This window comes from Rhinoderma darwinii, chromosome 6 (genome assembly GCF_050947455.1).
Source record: "Rhinoderma darwinii isolate aRhiDar2 chromosome 6, aRhiDar2.hap1, whole genome shotgun sequence".
Classification (NCBI taxonomy): Eukaryota; Metazoa; Chordata; class Amphibia; order Anura; family Rhinodermatidae; genus Rhinoderma; species Rhinoderma darwinii.
In genome coordinates, this window is record NC_134692.1 from 120,964,647 (window position 1) to 120,982,883 (window position 18,237).

Consider the following 18,237-nt stretch of genomic DNA (forward strand, 5'->3'; position numbering starts at 1 on the left):
GAAACAGCAGCATGACACTTCTGGGGGCAGCAGGAAGGAGAGTTTATTTTTCTAGGGAAGGTAAAGCTGTACTTAAAAAGCAACAAGCCAAAGATGTCTGAGCAGAAAATTCTGCAAAGTCATGGCTGGAAGAAGTCTTCAACTCACTTATCATTTATATGGGTAGTGTATACACTACTCTCTTCTAGGACCCCCACAATGGGGGTCCCAAGGTAGCCATTCACCAATGCTATCCAGCCGAGAAGAATTCAAGGGGTGGCTCATCTGGCTCTATGACTCCCATAGATTTTACGTGCGCCCACTTCTCCTTTATGTGGATGTGGCGCAGGGCCAGGTCCCAGAGGTGCGATGGGGCCCCTACCAATTTTTTTGACTAGGAGCTTTTACTAACCATAATCTACCGTGATTAATATACTTTTCAAAATAAATATTTTATTCATAGGTGTTCATAGATAAAAAAAACAAAAAAAACTTTAAAACACTCACCTGGGGAACAGTCCATTCTGTCTGCTGTGTAAGTGCGGACACCATATCTGTAGAACGTAGATCCAGCTCATTTAACTCGCTGACACTCAGAGTGGTGCCTATACGTCCTAATGCTGTGATGTGATAGCTTTTCCATTCTGACAATGGCCCCCAAACCTTTGAAGTAGGATTTAATCACATTAACAACATTTATTCATATTTGAACATTTCTGAAAGTGCAAGTTAAAAAAAGTTCCAGTTACACCCCTTATAATCCAAGCAATATAACCATGTAAAACATTATTACTATACCATTTTTGCTCTTTCCTTCAAAACGAATAACTGAGATTGATTGAAACTTCTTAGAACCCCAAGGATGTGAACACATTTGGCAAAGGTGTCTATATTCATGCACCGCAGCTCCTCGGACGTCCAAAATGAATTGGCTTCACCCAATATCATCACTGTACCAGCAGATGGCGCTCTAATGTTTATGCAATCTATATACATGAAACATGAACATATTTGATCTTATAAGTATTACTTTGGTAGTCACTGGCACATCACATACTGTATATTTCCATGAAAACTCCTGGCTGAATAATGTTAGTTAAAAGTCCTGAGTAGAATTTCGCTAAAGAGGTGTTTTTGAGAAACAACAATGATAAAATTGCCGTTCAACCAGGTTTAATTTAATACACTAAATTCTTACTAAATTCTCACAACTTTTTAAGCATGCTGGGGGAATGAAACTTCTCTTAATCTGGACCGCTGATTGGTACTTTAGGGTACTAGAAGTACCGGAATCCTAATGCAAAATCTGTAACGCCCCCCCCCCCCCTCCTGCCTCCGGCTACTAAGTGCCAATTATAATAGTAGTGTCTACTTATGTGGAAGAGGATCTTTTGGACCCCCTCAGCCACCAGGGCCCTGGTTCGACTGCTAACACTGCGCCCTCTATAACGACACCCCTATTAGGGAGCCGTTTAGTGGGTACAATTTTGCTCACTAGTTAAGCTTTGACCAGACTGATACCTCAATGTATGCTATCCTGAAAGAAGAGTACCTTTACCTACACCATGAAGAGAAATGTGCCTAGGCACAAAGTCCCAATTTCCCAGCCACCAGTCAATTAGTCGAAATGTCAGTAAAGGCAGTTAAAACATAACTTTTATTAATGTATCACACAGACAAACGACACTGAAGGGTTAAAATTGTATCAGAAGACGGCCAGTGTGTAGCAAAAGGGTCAATGTGCATGCATCCAGTACAACACTGGACGCAGTGAGAGAGACTGATTAGGCAGCTGCAGACTGCCGTGCATAGAAACAGTTCCCCCGGGTAGAAGCAATAACTGGACCGTCAGTGATATATTAAAATGGCGATAGCCCCCCCGACATGTTTCGCTGCAGAAGCAGCGTCCTCAGGGGATAACACGGGGCTAATGAACGCGCGTTTTGAAAATTGCTCCCTATATAGACTCGTATGCCTACGTCTGCATGACGTGTGACGGCAACGATTCTCCTCAAAGCCAATCAGGTGGCCACAAAAGACAAGCCCCCACGCCAAAGAGAATGGCATGACAACAAGCCAATAGAACACCGGAATCAGGCATCCAGTCACCACGGAGGCTGAGCGCAAGTGCACATCAGTCACAGTGGGTGATAGTCATTCAGAGAATTCTGTATGCGGGGAGATTGACAGCATGGGCAGCCAATAAGGAGTGCAAAACGGCACCCAATTGGGATAACAAAATCCAAACAAGTGGATACCGTAAAAAGCCTCAATACAGGATGACAGCAAATGCATACAGCACAATATACGTGTCATGCTAGCCGCAGGGAGAACAAATTGCAGTCATACAGCACAACACGCAGAGTCGGCATACGCGAGTGCATGACAATATATTGATTTTACACAATACATCCATTCTAGTCAAGTCTGATGGACAAAAACGAATAGTAGGAGAGAGCAGGGATCAGAGCGAGTCGTCTGTTGGATCGATAACAACATCAATAATAATATACATGCTCACCAAGCATAAATAAGGTTAGCTAAGTACACATCAAGACAGCAATGATGATCAGTGTGTCACATAACTGTCAGAACGACAGAGGTATAATAAGGGAAAGTATATTCAGCAGAGAAAATTAATTCAGCAATAAAGGTTAATGATAATAAGAGAAGAGGGTACAGTGCCAACTACAAAAAAGCCATGAAGGTGAACCCCTCATTTAGGCCATTAGGACTCAGAGAACTGAGCCTATGTATCCATCGTGCCTCCTCCTGCAGTAATCTTCTGTCCAAGTTGCCGGCCCTAGGTCCGAGTTTTAATTGCGTAATGCCCCAAAATTGAAGGACCTTGGAGTCGCTCCCATGAAAAGATCTCACATGCCTAGAAATGGAAGTATCCTCTTTCATATTGATACTACTGACATGTCTAGAGATTCGTCTCCTGAGTTGCTGAGTGGTCTTGCCAACATACAGTTTGGGGCAGGGGCATCTGGCAACATATACAACACCAGTAGTTTGACAGTTAATAAAGTGTCTGATGGTAAATTGACAACCATTTAGGGGGTTGGTAAAACATTTGGTCTTGGGCATATATGTGCAGAAGGAGCACCTTCCACAAGGAAAGGAGCCCACCGCAGGAGCTGAGAGCCATGTATCGCGAGGGATGAGTGGTCTAGAATAATGACTCCGCGTAAGAAATTCACGGAGGTTCTTACCGCGTCGAAAGGTCACACTAGGAATGTCCGAAATGGCGTCCACTAAATCAGGGTCAGACCGCAGAATAGCCCAATGCTTCTTTAAAATCCTAGAGATCTGAGTGGAACAAGTGTCAAAATTACCAATACACCTAATATTGGAACCTCCAGATCTTTCCTCAACATTAGTATTTCTGCCAAAGAGCAGTTCCTCTCTGGGAGTGGCCCTAGCTCTGGCATAAGCTCGGTGTAGTATTTTTTTGGGGTAGCCTCTTGCCGAGAATTTATGGAAGAGGGCATCACATTCTAATTTGAAAGTGTGTTCATCGGAGCAGTTCCTTCTGGCCCTAAGGTACTGACCGATAGGTATCCCCCTCTTGAGTGCTGGTGGATGAAAGCTACCATATTGTAAGAAACTATTGGTAGCAGTCTTTTTTCTGAAGACATTAGTGTGGACACCGCCACCAGAATCCAGAGAAATCTGAAGATCAAGAAAATCAATAGTGTCTTTATGTATGTGGTGAGTGAATTTCATGCCAATGTCATTGTGATTAAGTATATCTATGAAATCATGAAAAAGTGTAGTGTCACCATCCCAGAAGATCAGTATATCATCAATATACCTCCCCCAGAATAGTATATGACACGTGAAAAAAAGTAGGTCTTCATTAAAAATTAAAGTGTCCTCCCACCACCCTAGAAATAAATTTGCATAAGTGGGTGCACAAACTGTGCCCATTGCTGTGCCTTTTACCTGGTGGTAAAATTTACCATCAAATAAAAAATAATTGTGAGTTAATAGAAATTTGAGAAGTGAAAGTATCAAAGTGTTGTGTGCCTGAAATTGTGTTCCCTTAGTGTTCAGAAAGTACTGTACCGCCTTTAAACCCAAATCATGTTCAATATTCGTGTAAAGTGATTCTACGTCAACAGTGGCGATTAAAGTAGTGTCAGTGACATTGATCCCCTGGATTCTGGTGAGGGTGTCCTTGGTGTCCCTCAGAAAAGAAGGTAGGGCTTTAACAAAGGGCGCCAACATTTCATCAACATATGTACTGATGCCCTGTGTCAGATTGTCGTTTCCAGAGACAATGGGTCTCCCAGGAACAGGTCTTGTGTCCTTGTGAATCTTTGGAAGTGCATAGAAAGTTGAAATAGTCGGAGTGGAATTGTACAGGAATTTAAATTCATCTGGAGTAATAAGTTGTCTAGATTTAGCATCATCCAATAGAGAGCAAAGCTCTGATGTAAAGAGATTAGTAGGGTTCCTCTCCAGGAGGACATATGTGGATCTGTCATCAAGTAGTTTGTGGACCATGGATGTGTAATAAACACGATCCATGACCACGATGTTGCCACCCTTGTCTGAGGATTTTATAATAATTTCATCATTATTGCACAGTGTGTCTAGTGCAGCCTGTTCCATTTTATTCAAATTATGATTGGTGCCATGTTTGTTGGCTTTAAGTTTCCCCAATTCGGAGCTCACCAATTTGACAAAAACGTCGATATGTGCATATTGTGCAAAGGGAGGGGTCATCTTTGATCGAGGTCTTAGAGACGAAAAAGGGCCTGTGGCTGAACTGATATGATGTTCATTTTCATCAGACAAATCCTCAAGGGCCTGTAAAGTCCTACGTTCACTAAAGTCCATTTGATGTTCATCACTGGTTTTGGTCTTAAAATATTTATGCAATGCCAGCTTCCTGGCGAAAAGATGAATATCCTTAACCCAGGAGAATTTTTTTGGGGTAGCCTCTTGCCGAGAATTTATGGAAGAGGGCATCACATTCTAATTTGAAAGTGTGTTCATCGGAGCAGTTCCTTCTGGCCCTAAGGTACTGACCGATAGGTATCCCCCTCTTGAGTGCTGGTGGATGAAAGCTACCATATTGTAAGAAACTATTGGTAGCAGTCTTTTTTCCTCGCAGCGGACAATATCCAGTTTCTTCTTCCTCTTTTACACCATCAGTCTCCACTCTGGCTCGTCCCTCCTTCACAACTATGACCACAAATATTCCATCAACCCCAAATACCATGGGGACGATTTCAAGTGTAGATGTTCTGGGGAGAAACCCTATATCTACATCGTCCACCAGCTCTTTGATGAGTGGCCCCCTGAATGCTTTTCCTTTTTTAGGGACACACCACACTCCATGGAACCAACCGAAATAACATCTGTTAGTGACACTTTAGATGATTTACAGATTTACAATCTTTCCTCTGTACAGTTAAGTCTCCATCAAGAGTCGCTCTTACGGAGGGGTCTCTCTTATACTCCTACATTTGCTTTTGACGAGTTCTCCTGGGTTAAGGATATTCATCTTTTCGCCAGGAAGCTGGCATTGCATAAATATTTTAAGACCAAAACCAGTGATGAACATCAAATGGACTTTAGTGAACGTAGGACTTTACAGGCCCTTGAGGATTTGTCTGATGAAAATGAACATCATATCAGTTCAGCCACAGGCCCTTTTTCGTCTCTAAGACCTCGATCAAAGATGACCCCTCCCTTTGCACAATATGCACATATCGACGTTTTTGTCAAATTGGTGAGCTCCGAATTGGGGAAACTTAAAGCCAACAAACATGGCACCAATCATAATTTGAATAAAATGGAACAGGCTGCACTAGACACACTGTGCAATAATGATGAAATTATTATAAAATCCTCAGACAAGGGTGGCAACATCGTGGTCATGGATCGTGTTTATTACACATCCATGGTCCACAAACTACTTGATGACAGATCCACATATGTCCTCCTGGAGAGGAACCCTACTAATCTCTTTACATCAGAGCTTTGCTCTCTATTGGATGATGCTAAATCTAGACAACTTATTACTCCAGATGAATTTAAATTCCTGTACAATTCCACTCCGACTATTTCAACTTTCTATGCACTTCCAAAGATTCACAAGGACACAAGACCTGTTCCTGGGAGACCCATTGTCTCTGGAAACGACAATCTGACACAGGGCATCAGTACATATGTTGATGAAATGTTGGCGCCCTTTGTTAAAGCCCTACCTTCTTTTCTGAGGGACACCAAGGACACCCTCACCAGAATCCAGGGGATCAATGTCACTGACACTACTTTAATCGCCACTGTTGACGTAGAATCACTTTACACGAATATTGAACATGATTTGGGTTTAAAGGCGGTACAGTACTTTCTGAACACTAAGGGAACACAATTTCAGGCACACAACACTTTGATACTTTCACTTCTCAAATTTCTATTAACTCACAATTATTTTTTATTTGATGGTAAATTTTACCACCAGGTAAAAGGCACAGCAATGGGCACAGTTTGTGCACCCACTTATGCAAATTTATTTCTAGGGTGGTGGGAGGACACTTTAATTTTTAATGAAGACCTACTTTTTTTCACGTGTCATATACTATTCTGGGGGAGGTATATTGATGATATACTGATCTTCTGGGATGGTGACACTACACTTTTTCATGATTTCATAGATATACTTAATCACAATGACATTGGCATGAAATTCACTCACCACATACATAAAGACACTATTGATTTTCTTGATCTTCAGATTTCTCTGGATTCTGGTGGCGGTGTCCACACTAATGTCTTCAGAAAAAAGACTGCTACCAATAGTTTCTTACAATATGGTAGCTTTCATCCACCAGCACTCAAGAGGGGGATACCTATCGGTCAGTACCTTAGGGCCAGAAGGAACTGCTCCGATGAACACACTTTCAAATTAGAATGTGATGCCCTCTTCCATAAATTCTCGGCAAGAGGCTACCCCAAAAAAATACTACACCGAGCTTATGCCAGAGCTAGGGCCACTCCCAGAGAGGAACTGCTCTTTGGCAGAAATACTAATGTTGAGGAAAGATCTGGAGGTTCCAATATTAGGTGTATTGGTAATTTTGACACTTGTTCCACTCAGATCTCTAGGATTTTAAAGAAGCATTGGGCTATTCTGCGGTCTGACCCTGATTTAGTGGACGCCATTTCGGACATTCCTAGTGTGACCTTTCGACGCGGTAAGAACCTCCGTGAATTTCTTACGCGGAGTCATTATTCTAGACCACTCATCCCTCGCGATACATGGCTCTCAGCTCCTGCGGTGGGCTCCTTTCCTTGTGGAAGGTGCTCCTTCTGCACATATATGCCCAAGACCAAATGTTTTACCAACCCCCTAAATGGTTGTCAATTTACCATCAGACACTTTATTAACTGTCAAACTACTGGTGTTGTATATGTTGCCAGATGCCCCTGCCCCAAACTGTATGTTGGCAAGACCACTCAGCAACTCAGGAGACGAATCTCTAGACATGTCAGTAGTATCAATATGAAAGAGGATACTTCCATTTCTAGGCATGTGAGATCTTTTCATGGGAGCGACTCCAAGGTCCTTCAATTTTGGGGCATTACGCAATTAAAACTCGGACCTAGGGCCGGCAACTTGGACAGAAGATTACTGCAGGAGGAGGCACGATGGATACATAGGCTCAGTTCTCTGAGTCCTAATGGCCTAAATGAGGGGTTCACCTTCATGGCTTTTTTGTAGTTGGCACTGTACCCTCTTCTCTTATTATCATTAACCTTTATTGCTGAATTAATTTTCTCTGCTGAATATACTTTCCCTTATTATACCTCTGTCGTTCTGACAGTTATGTGACACACTGATCATCATTGCTGTCTTGATGTGTACTTAGCTAACCTTATTTATGCTTGGTGAGCATGTATATTATTATTGATGTTGTTATCGATCCAACAGACGACTCGCTCTGATCCCTGCTCTCTCCTACTATTCGTTTTTGTCCATCAGACTTGACTAGAATGGATGTATTGTGTAAAATCAATATATTGTCATGCACTCGCGTATGCCGACTCTGCGTGTTGTGCTGTATGACTGCAATTTGTTCTCCCTGCGGCTAGCATGACACGTATATTGTGCTGTATGCATTTGCTGTCATCCTGTATTGAGGCTTTTTACGGTATCCACTTGTTTGGATTTTGTTATCCCAATTGGGTGCCGTTTTGCACTCCTTATTGGCTGCCCATGCTGTCAATCTCCCCGCATACAGAATTCTCTGAATGACTATCACCCACTGTGACTGATGTGCGCTTGCGCTCAGCCTCCGTGGTGACTGGATGCCTGATTCCGGTGTTCTATTGGCTTGTTGTCATGCCATTCTCTTTGGCGTGGGGGCTTGTCTTTTGTGGCCACCTGATTGGCTTTGAGGAGAATCGTTGCCGTCACACGTCATGCAGACGTAGGCATACGAGTCTATATAGGGAGCAATTTTCAAAACGCGCGCTCATTAGCCCCGTGTTATCCCCTGAGGACGCTGCTTCTGCAGCGAAACATGTCGGGGGGGCTATCGCCATTTTAATATTTCACTGACGGTCCAGTTATTGCTTCTACCCGGGGGAACTGTTTCTATGCACGGCAGTCTGCAGCTGCCTAATCAGTCTCTCTCACTGCGTCCAGTGTTGTACTGGATGCGTGCACATTGACCCTTTTGCTACACACTGGCCGTCTTCTGATACAATTTTAACCCTTCAGTGTCGTTTGTCTGTGTGATACATTAATAAAAGTTATGTTTTAACTGCCTTTACTGACATTTCGACTAATTGACTGGTGGCTGGGAAATTGGGACTTTGTGCCTAGGCACATTTCTCTTCATTGTTTAATTATCCCTGCCAGCCACTTGGGGGTCTCCTTTCTGCTTTTACCTACACCATGTTACAATTTGTACAATGTTATAGACCAGTTCCAAGTAGAATAGCTTTTTAGGGTATATGAATGATTTTTTTTGTTACATTTTTGTTGTTACCTATCACAATGGTCTGAAGTCAGCAGCGGGTTACCACAAAGATCGGTGTGCGGCCAATTTTTGTAAAATCTCTTTATTAATGACTTTGTGGATGGAATTGATAGAAAGGTGTCAGTTTTTGCTGATGATATAAAACTTTGTAGAAAGCTTAAAACTCAGCTTGACTATAAAATATTACAGAAAGACCTAGATAAACTGCCAGCATGGGCAAAAACATGGCAGATAAAATTGAATGTTGAAATGTAAAGTAATGCACCCAGGACGCAATAATAGTATTAATTCATATACATTAAATGGAATAAAACTGGGGATAAAGGAACAAGAGAAGGACCTGGGTATTCTGGTTACAAATAAGCTTACAATGAAAGGCTAGAGAAATTGGGCTTGTTCAGCTTGGAAAAAAGATGCCTTAGGCTTCGTTCACATCTGCGCTAGGCCTCCGTTCCGACGTTCCGTAGGAACGGAGCCCTGACAGACACACGTTTCCATCACCATCGATTTCAATGGTGACGGATCCGGTGATAATGATTTCCGTTTGTCTCCGTTGTGCAAGGGTTCCATCGTTTTGATGGAATCAATAGCGTAGTTGATCTGTTCTTTCCAAGGACTCAACAAAGGACCAGGGGACCTAAATTGCGTGGGGAAGAAGATGTTTCAGGCATCAATATAGGAAAGGGTTCTTTACAGTTAGAGTAGTCAAACTATGGGATGCCCTTCCCCAAGAGGTAGTAATGGCAGATACTATGTCAACATTTAAAAAAAGACTAGATGACTATTTACTGACAAATGGAATTGAGGATTATAATTAATCAAGCAATGAATGACGTGTAATTCATTGAGAAAGGTTAAACTTGATGGACCTCTGTCTTTTTTAAACCTATGTAACTACGTATATGTATTTTAGCTGCTGTTGCATATTACTTAGTAATCAGGTGTAAACTGAAAAAATAGAAAAAGAAAAATGAGAAAAATGCACAAAATACTCTCTGTAGAAAGAAAAGTTGATTTTGATCTTTTTAGCCGAAACTCAGAACAGGACTTCATCACAATTCTTCTATTTTAGACCTTAATAATTCAGGCTTTTCAATACCTGAAAGGACATTTGTTTGATCACTGGCGAACAATGAGGCTTTTGAATACCATGGAAAGAGGGGAAATGGAATCTTTATGACGTCTGCAAAATGTGACTAACAAGCAGCATAATAAGCTTTACCTGCTGTCTGGTCAGGCTCAGATATGTTGGCACCACGTAAGTGAATGGCATCGAATAAGCCAGATAGCATCTCATCACTTTGAGCAATGCCGGCGGCTCCTGATACAATCTCTGATACCAGCTTCTGGAACTGAACACAAGTTAGAAGAAAGGGGTACACATACAAAATGTCACATACACCACAGCTCAGTGAGGAAAATTTTTATTTATTCTGGTGACCGAGTCATGACATTTAGAAACGTCTCACAGGTTTAATTTTGGAACATTTTATCACCAGCTCCCTATGTGCTAAGAATCAGGGGAAACTGAGGAGTGCAAAAAATATAGAATACCTTTACCGGAAAATTGCTGAACAATTATCATACTGAAAAGATAGCGCTAAATACTATAATTCCCTCATTGCTTAATTGGCTGCTTCATTAGTTCTTCTCACCTGTGCTGATAATTTAAATAAGAGGTTCATGAAATACATCTTAAGAATATTGATTGTACAGTTTATTTTTGTGACATTACTCTATTGTTTAATGAAAAACACTGAAAAGGTTGTCACAGCCACACCCCTCTTAGTATTGTAATATTATTTAAAGAAACACTAAACATACAAAATACACACACAAAAATATCAGCAATCTCTCCTTTAATATCCTCTTCACCCTTCATCATATTTGGTCTCTTATTGCAATAGGAGGCAAATGTTAAGCTCCACCACTTAATTATGACCTGCCCCCTGGGCCTAGTTCACACTGAGTTTTTTGGTACTGTTTTTAAAGTGGAAACCGCGCCAAAAAACGTCCGAAAACGCCTCCCATTATTTTAAGTGGGAGACGGGAAAAAGAAGCGTCTTGCAATTTCGTCAGGCGTTTCCGTCTCTGACCTCAAACTGACATCAATGGGAGGCAGTTTTTTGTCCGCGGCGCTCATTGGCCGTTACAGAAAAACGCTGCAAAGAAACGTGGCAAAAAGTGCGGGCAGGCAGGACTTAACAGAGGCAGAGTGAAGGCAGTCCTAGGGGTCATCATTAGGCCCCTGGGCTGCCATGACAACCATCATCACCCCCCGATCTCGTTGCGGGGAGGAGGGAGATGAGCTGTCGGAGGGGGCCGAGCCCTCTTTTCAATGCCTCGGATGCTGTGGTCGCGATTGACCGCAGCATTTGAGGGGTTAAACAGCCAGGAGCAACGCGATCTCTGTTTCTGGCTGTTAGTCCCGGGTGTCAGCTGTAAAACACAGCCGACACCCGCAGCGTATGGCGCGCGCTAAGCACGTGAGCGTGCTCCAAACATCACCCCCCACACCAGGACGTAATGGCACGTCAGGATGCGCGACGGAAGCATCAGGTCAATTCTTTGGAGCATAAAACGCACCTGATTCCCAAAGTCAATGGGAGTCCTGATTACGTGGCAAAAAAACATGCCGAAAGCGCGCACAAAACGCGTCAAAAAACGCCTGCAGTTTAAAAAGCGCTTTACAAAAATGTTTACACGTGGGGTTTTTCGAGCGCTATGTGAACAAGGTATTAATTATTCAAAAAAATAAAAAAATTTTTATTTTTCATTTTCGTTTTCCACTCCCCGCATTCCAAGAGCCATAACTTTTTTTCTTTTTTCCGTCAATAGAGTGGTGTGAGGGCTTATTTTTTGCCGGAGGAGTTGTAGTTTCTTTTAGTACCATTTCTAGTTCCATATAATGTGCTGGGAAACTGAAAAAAAAAATATTTGCGGGCTGAAGTTGGAAAAAACTGATTCCTCAATTATTTTTTGGGTTTCGTTTTTACGGCTTTCACCGTGCGGTAAAAACGACAACTTATCTTTATTCTGTGGCTAAATATAATTACAGTGATACCAAATTTATATAGTTTATTTTTATATTTTACTACTTTTATTGATAATAAACTGTTTGTTAAAAAAAATTATCTTTTGTGTCGCCACATTCTGAGAGCCATAACTTTTATAATTTTTCACCGATTGAGCGGTTTGAGGGATTATTTTTTGCGGGACAAGCTGTAGTTTTTATCGGTACCATTTCTTGGTACGTAGAACTTTTTGATCACTTTTCATAAAAAAAATTTTGACCAAAAAACTGTGATTTTGGTGTTTTCATGTTTTTTTTACGACGTTCATTAAATAACACTACATTGTAATAGTTCAGACTTTTACGGACGCAGCGATACCAATTTTGTTAACTTTTTACTTTTTACATTACTTTAGGGGGAAAATGGTTTTTTTTTTAACTTTTAATATATATATTTTTTTCACTACTAAAAACTTTTTTCACATTATTTTTTTTTTTACACACTAACGTATTGCAGTATATCTTCATTTTTACAGGCTTCAAGTAGAAACCCAATGTTGAATTGTGCCATCTAAAGGCCCTTTTACACAGGCCAATGATCGGGCAAACGAGAGTTCATATGAACGCTGGTTCCCGATCATTGCGCTGTGTAAACCGGGAAATGATCAGCTGATGAACGAGCAAATTCTCGTTCATCAGCTGATCGTATAGTTTATGCAGTACAAAATATTATACTTGTCGGCAGCACATCCCCCTGTGTAAACAACGAGATGTTCTACCAAGATGATGGAAATCCAAGGTGGTCGTAGTATCGATTGCTCATCCCCACACACTACCGATCATAGCTCCTTGTGAATGGAGCCAACGAGTGCCGATCAACAAGCTGTCTCGCCGCTTGTTTTTATTCAGCCAAAATTGGCCGGTGTAAAAGGACCCTAAGGGTAGTCTTACACGGCCTGACGTGGACCATGTAAGCAAATGCCAATAAACGAGAGAACTCGTTGATTGGCCCTCGTTACTCCGATCGCTTTTCCCCATACATGTTTACACAGGGAAATGTGCTGCCGACAACAATAATATTTTCGTCATTTAAAACGATACAATCAGCCGATGAACGAGCGTTTGCTCGTTCATCGACTGATCGTTGCCCTGTTTACACAGGGCAATTATCGGGAATTATCGTTTGGGAAATTATCGTTTGACCAATAATTGGCCATGGAAAAGTACCCTAAGTAACAGTGATACCTTCTCTATTATAATCACAATCTCCTCTTTCGACAGAAGATTCCAAAAAGGGGCCATGTCTTGAACTGTTTCAGATGTCCAGTTTAATGGGTTCCTACAAAGAATACAGACAGATAGATAATGTAGCGAAACAAGGCTTCCTATCTATGGACATAATATTGACAAACTGATAAAAACTGACAGAATCTTGCTTACCCATAATGTTTTCGGATTCTGTATTTAATTGCTTTATTTTGTTCTTGGCTGAGATTTGAGCAGGTCTTCAACTGATGTAGCGCTGCTTCAATTACATTTGAGGATATCCCGGTCTCTATGATGCTCGGGTACAAGTGACAGATGAGATTTCCTAATATATCAAGCTGATACACATCGGCTACAGAATTGTTCTGCAAGACAGAGGGATCTGTTATTTATACTTGCTGGCACTGATGACTTTAAAATGGCATTATAGGCCAGATTACAGTCACATTGTGTATGAAAAAAAACCAGGCACTTCTCCGAGAGACAACATCTATCCCAAAAAAATGATTGTTATTTATCCACTGCGCTGTGCTCCCCTTGCAATAGCAGTGTAGAAAACCTTACCAGGCAATGATTCACTTTGGTAATTACGAAATCCTTCTTGCTTGCATGTAACAGCAAATAGTTAAGATCCGTCTTCCTTAGGCCAATTAACAACTGTTTGCAGAGAGGATGAGAAGTCAAATATTCAGCCCTGAAAGGGAAAAGAAGATGAACAAATTGTAATGTAAATTACTCACAAAGGCAACATGATGGATCACAACTTGTTGGAGTTGCTAGGTTATAGGCTGTTGCTAATAGGTGCACCATATTTATGCACCATTCACTTATACCATTAAAGGGGTTGTCCAGTCCCAAAAAATTGATGACCTATCCTCAGTCAATATCTCATCAGTAGGACTCTCGGCACCCCTGTCGATCAGATGCTTTGAAGGGGCAGTACGAGTGCTGCTTTCCCTTCATTTCCTTTACGGTGAATTGACATTGAAGTGAATAGGAGAAAGCTGTAACGCAAAACTCGGCAAAAACGGCCCAAAAATGCCTCCCATTGATTTCAATGGGAGGCGTCGGCGTCTTTTTCCCGCGAGCAGTAAAACTGCCTCGCGGGAAAAAGAAGCAACATGCCCTATCTTCGGGCGCTTCCGCCTCTGACCTCCCATTGACTTCAATGGGAGGCAGAGAAAGCGTATTTCGCTGTGTTTTATGCCCGCGGCGCTCAATGGCCGCGGGCGAAAATCGCCGCAAAAAACTCCGCGAAAATCGGCGTGCAAGGAGAGGAAAATCTGCCTCAAACTTCCAAACGGAATTTTGAGGCAGATTTTCCTCCTGCAAAATACTCCGTGTGAACATAGCCTAATACTGTGAATCGCCAAGCGCTGCAGCCCCTTCAAAACAGCTGATCGGCAGGGATGCCGGAAGTCGGACCCCGACTTATCCTGAGGATAGGCCATCAAATTTTTGGGACTGCCCAACTCCTTTAACTCAACCTGCCTAATATTGTATAGGTTCCTCTCGTGACGTCAAAACAGGTCTGACCCATTTAGGCATGGATTCCATAAGACTTCTGAAGGTGACCTGTAGTATCTGGTACCAAGACGTTAGCAGCAGAACCTTTAAATCCTGTAAGTTGCGAGGTGGGCCTCAATGGATCAGAGTTGTTTTTACAGGCGCATTGGTTTCCAACTGAAATGGCAATATGCCCTCCTTTTCTATTGATGGTTGTCCCATTCTTATAATCAGTGGGATCCCAGTGGCCAACAAGGATATATGCCTTAGGTCATAGCTCTTAGAAGCAAGCTACAGACACCCAATTTAGGAGAGGTGAAGCAATGGAAAGTTTCTTACATTTCTAAGCTCTAGAGAAGCATACTGAACATAAATGTAACTCCCTTTTCTGTTATTGCAAGGAGCGCTTGCTCGGCTGTTTCCGTAACTCCCATTGAATAGAATGTATAGAGCCGAGTAGTAGTCCACGCCTGAATTCTGCCGCCAGCAGCCACCGCACTGGATGAAGCGGCGGCTGGGCAACCCACGTTCTCGATATAGGTGTGGGTCTCAGAGCTGGGACCCGCATCTATCAGGCATCCTGTGGACATTGCATAAATGTCTAAAATGGGAATACCATAGGGGGCATATTGCAAGGGCTGCACCACTGTGACCCCCACAGATTGCTAGAAGAAAGTGTCAGCAGCGATATAAAGCACAGTGCCATTTTGTCTGTTGTTAGCTCCACTCTGCTTTTCCATGGCTGACAGCATTTTAGCCAAAACTTTTTATCCATTTATTCTCTAGGATTGAATCCTAAAGGATAAAGAAGTATAACTTTATTCTTCTGCTCTTTTTTCATCCATTTCTAGTTATGGCCACAAAAACGCGATGTGAAACTGCAAAATGTGAACTGTGCCTAAGTTTTCCATTCTATCTGTGAACCAAAAAGAGCAGGATAAACAGCTACTGGTCACGTCCCTATTAGAGAAAATAGTGCATGGCGGACAAATAAAAATACAATTTATGATGAAAGTAATAATCTTTTTGGAGTACTTTTTTCATGTATTATTCATTTGTTCTTTGCTCTTCACACTTTATGTGACTTTTGTAACATAAACATATGTGGATCACAAGGGGTATCAGCTGATAAAGTCACTAAAAATAATACAGTATATTGTTATTTTTAGCAGGAAAGAGATCCAGTCATCAGAAGTCTTGGAATATTGCACAACTCCACAGTCATATTTCCCTTTTACTGTATATCATATATACCCGCACATCAGTACAGAACAAGTGTCATCTGCTCATATTCTACACTTGTATGTGGCGTCGCTCCTGGGGACTGAATGACCCAGGTGATAGGAATAGAATTATTTTTTTTCATCGCTGCAATAATGATCAAAGCCGGATGTTTCTTGCCTAGGGAAGAACTAAGCGATGCTTCCTCATTTACATAAGCCGCAGTATACCACTCGAGATTTTTTTTCCTTAAATTCTTTGAAGTTATAAACTTACGGAAGCACAGCCAGCAGGAATGGAGGGATGGTTGCTTGGGAAACCTTCCAATATTTCCATGCCAGACAATGGATCTGAAAAGTCAGACAAAAATGTAGATACTGTAAAATGCAAAATCAGTATAAAAATAAAAGTTCCTTATACAAGTTGTCACACACATGACCACGACCAACCAGCAGTGATCCGAGAATGCTGGCTGCACTTCCTTGATGCATTCATCTTTTCCAACTGGTAGCATCCATGTCTCCGTCTTGGCCTCAATATATTACAGTGAAAATCTAGCTGCTTTTAACCCCTTAATGGCCAGGCCTAAAAAGGCCTTAATGACCAGCTATTTATTTTTATTTTTTTTTCGTTTTTGCCTCTTCGTTTCAGCAGCTATAACTTTTTTTATTTTTTCATTGATGTGGCTACATGACGGCTTGTTTTAAGCAGAAGAAATTATATTTTTTTTATCTGCACGGTTTGGAGGTAGAAAAAAACTTACTGTGTAAGTTATATTATTTATTATTGTGGCGTGAATATAGTAAAAAGCGATTTTTGCTATCCTGTTTATTTTATTATCCCGTTCATGTTAAACACTAAATAACCTGTTAAAGAGGCTCTGTCACCAGATTTTGCAACCCCTATCTGCTATTGCAGCAGATCGGCGCTGCAATGTAGATTACAGTAACGTTTTTATTTTTAAAAAACGAGCATTTTTGGCCAAGTTATGACCATTTTCGTATTTATGCAAATGAGGCTTGCAAAAGTCCAACTGGGCGTGTTGAAAAGTAAAAGTACAACTGGGCGTGTATTATGTGCGTACATCGGGACGTTTTTACTACTTTTACTAGCTGGGCGCTCTGAAGAGAAGTATCATCCACTTCTCTTCAGAACGCCCAGCTTCTGGCAGTGCAGACACAGCCGTGTTCTCGAGAGATCACGCTGTGACGTCACTTACTGCCCCAGGTCCTGCATCGTGTCAGACGAGCGAGGACACCGGCACCAGAGGCTACAGATGATTCTGCAGCAGCATCAGCGTTTGCAGGTAAGTAGCTACATCGACTTACCTGCTAACGCCGATGCTGCTGCAGAATCAACTGAAGCCTCTGGTGCCGGTGTCCTCGCTCGTCTGACACGATGCAGGACCTGTGAGTGACGTCACAGCGTGATCTCTCGAGAACACGCTGTGTCTGCACTGCCAGAAGCTGAGCGTTCTGAAGAGAAGTGGATGATACTTCTCATCAGAGCGCCCAGCTAGTAAAAGTATTAAAAACGCCCCGATGTACGCACATAATACACGCCCAGTTGGACTTTTACTTTTAAACACACCCACTTGGACTTTTGCAAGCCTCATTTGCATAAATACAAAAATGGTCATAACTTGGCCAAAAATGCTCGTTTTTTAAAAATAAAAACGTTACTGTAATCTACATTGCAGCGCCTATCTGCTGCAATAGCAGATAGGGGTTGCAAAATCTGGTGACAGAGCCTCTTTAAATTAATTATTCGGGTTATTACGGTCGTGTAGATACCTAATATGTATAGGGTTTTTTGCTTTTATGTAATGTAAGGGGCAATAGTATATATTTTATTCTAAATAATGTCTTTCTTTTAGCTATTTATTTGTTTTTGTTACAATTTTTTTAATCCCATAAAGGGAAAACTTTATTTACAACTTTATGTTTTACTTATAATGTGTTAGCATACGGTTGTATACTAATACATTCTACTGTGTCACTATGACACAGGCTTCTGTTAGGGCAACACATGCCCTAACAGCAGGCAAACTGAACAGACAGCCCTGGGGTCCTTTCTAGGTCCCCAGGGCGGACTGCAGAGGGCCACCCCAGTCTCCAACCGCATCATCGGTTTTCCGGAGATTTTTTTTAGATCCCAGCTATATTCAGCAAGCTTCTCTAAGTTCAGGAGCGGTTAGTTACAGTTCCTGCTTAGAGGTTGAGCACACAGTGGAGCGCTCATCAGCCT

At 41.8% G+C, this 18,237-nt stretch overlaps 1 protein-coding gene across 1 annotated transcript in view; it reads right to left on the bottom strand.

Annotated features, from left to right (window-relative positions):
* Positions 1–18,237, bottom strand: part of OTOA (otoancorin) — a 68,021-nt gene that overhangs the window by 14,562 nt on the left and 35,222 nt on the right. Inside the window, exons 15-21 of the mRNA XM_075831562.1 lie at positions 16,267–16,340; positions 13,828–13,957; positions 13,438–13,628; positions 13,243–13,336; positions 10,207–10,336; positions 778–965; positions 487–642 (exon numbers count right to left, since the gene is read on the bottom strand). Of these exons, the coding sequence (XP_075687677.1) occupies positions 487–642; positions 778–965; positions 10,207–10,336; positions 13,243–13,336; positions 13,438–13,628; positions 13,828–13,957; positions 16,267–16,340 (963 nt within the window). The remainder of the gene's footprint in view (positions 1–486; positions 643–777; positions 966–10,206; positions 10,337–13,242; positions 13,337–13,437; positions 13,629–13,827; positions 13,958–16,266; positions 16,341–18,237) is intronic.